Source organism: Morone saxatilis, unplaced genomic scaffold (genome assembly GCF_004916995.1).
Source record: "Morone saxatilis isolate NCDOM2014 unplaced genomic scaffold, NCSU_SB_2.0 Contig17, whole genome shotgun sequence".
Classification (NCBI taxonomy): Eukaryota; Metazoa; Chordata; class Actinopteri; family Moronidae; genus Morone; species Morone saxatilis.
Window position 1 is genome coordinate 14,344,773 of NW_023339729.1, and position 1,722 is coordinate 14,346,494.

Here is a 1,722-nt window from a genome sequence, read left to right on the forward strand (position 1 = left end):
GGCAGTTTCATGCCATTATGCCATTATGCAATTATTTTTGCAAACTTGTATATCTAAATGCAATTTTTTTCTTGTATCAACGCATATACAATGTGTGTCATTTATGATCCACTGACATACTGTGTGTGTGTGTGTGTTGCAGCGCACCCTATGCTTGATGTCATGGTGGCTGCTGATCAGGGCTGTGGTTGCAGTGATTTTCTCTTTAGGCGTGAGGTAGGCATTTGGAAGACCACCTGGAGAGACAGAAAAACAAATATTGTATTAGCTTGATTTACATTTATTGCAATTTGGTGGACTAAAACGAGAGTGAATGTTTTGGCTCACAGCATTGTGCATTAAAATAGCAGTGAAATAATGTCCCTGTTCCATTCATTAAATTATAAATGAATTTTGTGAGAACAGATTCTTACATCTTCACCTAAAGATTTAAATTAAAACTAAAGACACTCCTAATTAGTTGCCTTTGTAAAACATTTGTAACTGCGTGCATGCGCACACACAAAAACGCTGTCATCTTAACAAACAGGTTAAGTGGTCAAGTCTCAAATGAGAACGGGCCATGCTTATCAAATTATACAAACTTAATGCAACTTAACACAGCTGTGTCTGTATGCGTGTGCAGTCACTTCTCACCCCAATGCAGCTTATGCACACGGTCAGCTATCGTCTTTTCTCGAGGGCTGTAGAAAGGTTTGGGGTCAAAACTGACGTTGAGGTCATTGGGGTCATAAGAGGGCACCGGACGGCAGGAAAGACATGGTGTTCAATCAAACCTGCAGGAGAAATTAGAGCAAGAAAGTGGGGTCATGTTGGGTCATCAAGCTAATTTGGGGGCAGCATTTAGTGATTTCCCATATTTGCCACTGAGGGGATAGTGAAGAAAATGTCAGTGTTTGCAGCTAACAAATTTGTGATTTTCAAAAGTTAAAAAGTCCTGTACCGGGGTAAAAAAAAAAAAACATACTTGATGTGACAGCAGTAAAAATTTCATCATACCCATTTTACTGCTGTTACAACAAAAATCAAAAATGTAATTGCATATAAAGCTGATCAAGTTTGTATTTTAGTGAGAACACCAGATTAACAGCCAGTGTAGATCACATTTACTGGTTTATCAGTCTATGACAATTTTAATGAATTTAGTCATTAAGTATATTAAACTGGACCCTGCTGTACAGTACATTTATTCCAAATAACTTAAATCAATCAATAATTAATCAATTCTGTTTCATTAGTTCAGACTGTTGAAATGTCCTGGAATTTTAGGTATTTCACTATAAAGTGTTTAAAGTGTAAATAAAGTACATCAGTGCTGTAAGGAAAACCTGGAATAAATCAATTATTACACATACATTATTAGTACTTTTGGGGCACCGTGACCCAGTTATGAAAAAAAGTGGTGATGAAGTATTTTTTAACTCACTTTCTAGATTGTCTCTTTGCAGGCAAAACTAGCTGTGTCAGATCCTATCCTTCCAGGCACTGACAAATCTTCGTGTGAGCCACACCTCACCTGCAACGCAAAACTCATTTACAAACACACCATGGGGCCTGTGTTCACTATTTACCATGCATGCAAATCCCAGAGGCCGACAGAGAATGTAAATATGTTGGTTGCTGCACGTCAAAACCAACTAACAAAGTGTTTAATGATTGTTTGTTTAATGTTCATGTTCTCAGTGCCCAAAGTATCTTCAAATTATTATTTTTTGTCCGATA

General features: G+C 37.2%; 1 protein-coding gene across 1 annotated transcript in view; it reads right to left on the bottom strand.

Moving 5' to 3' along the window:
• Positions 1–1,516, bottom strand: part of LOC118326557 (circadian locomoter output cycles protein kaput-like) — a gene marked incomplete at its 5' end in the record, with an annotated part of 17,043 nt that extends 15,527 nt beyond the window's left edge. Inside the window, 3 exon segments of the mRNA XM_035659572.1 lie at positions 148–236; positions 637–776; positions 1,427–1,516. Of these exon segments, the coding sequence (XP_035515465.1) occupies positions 148–164 (17 nt within the window).
• Between the last annotated feature and the right edge of the window lie 206 nt (positions 1,517–1,722).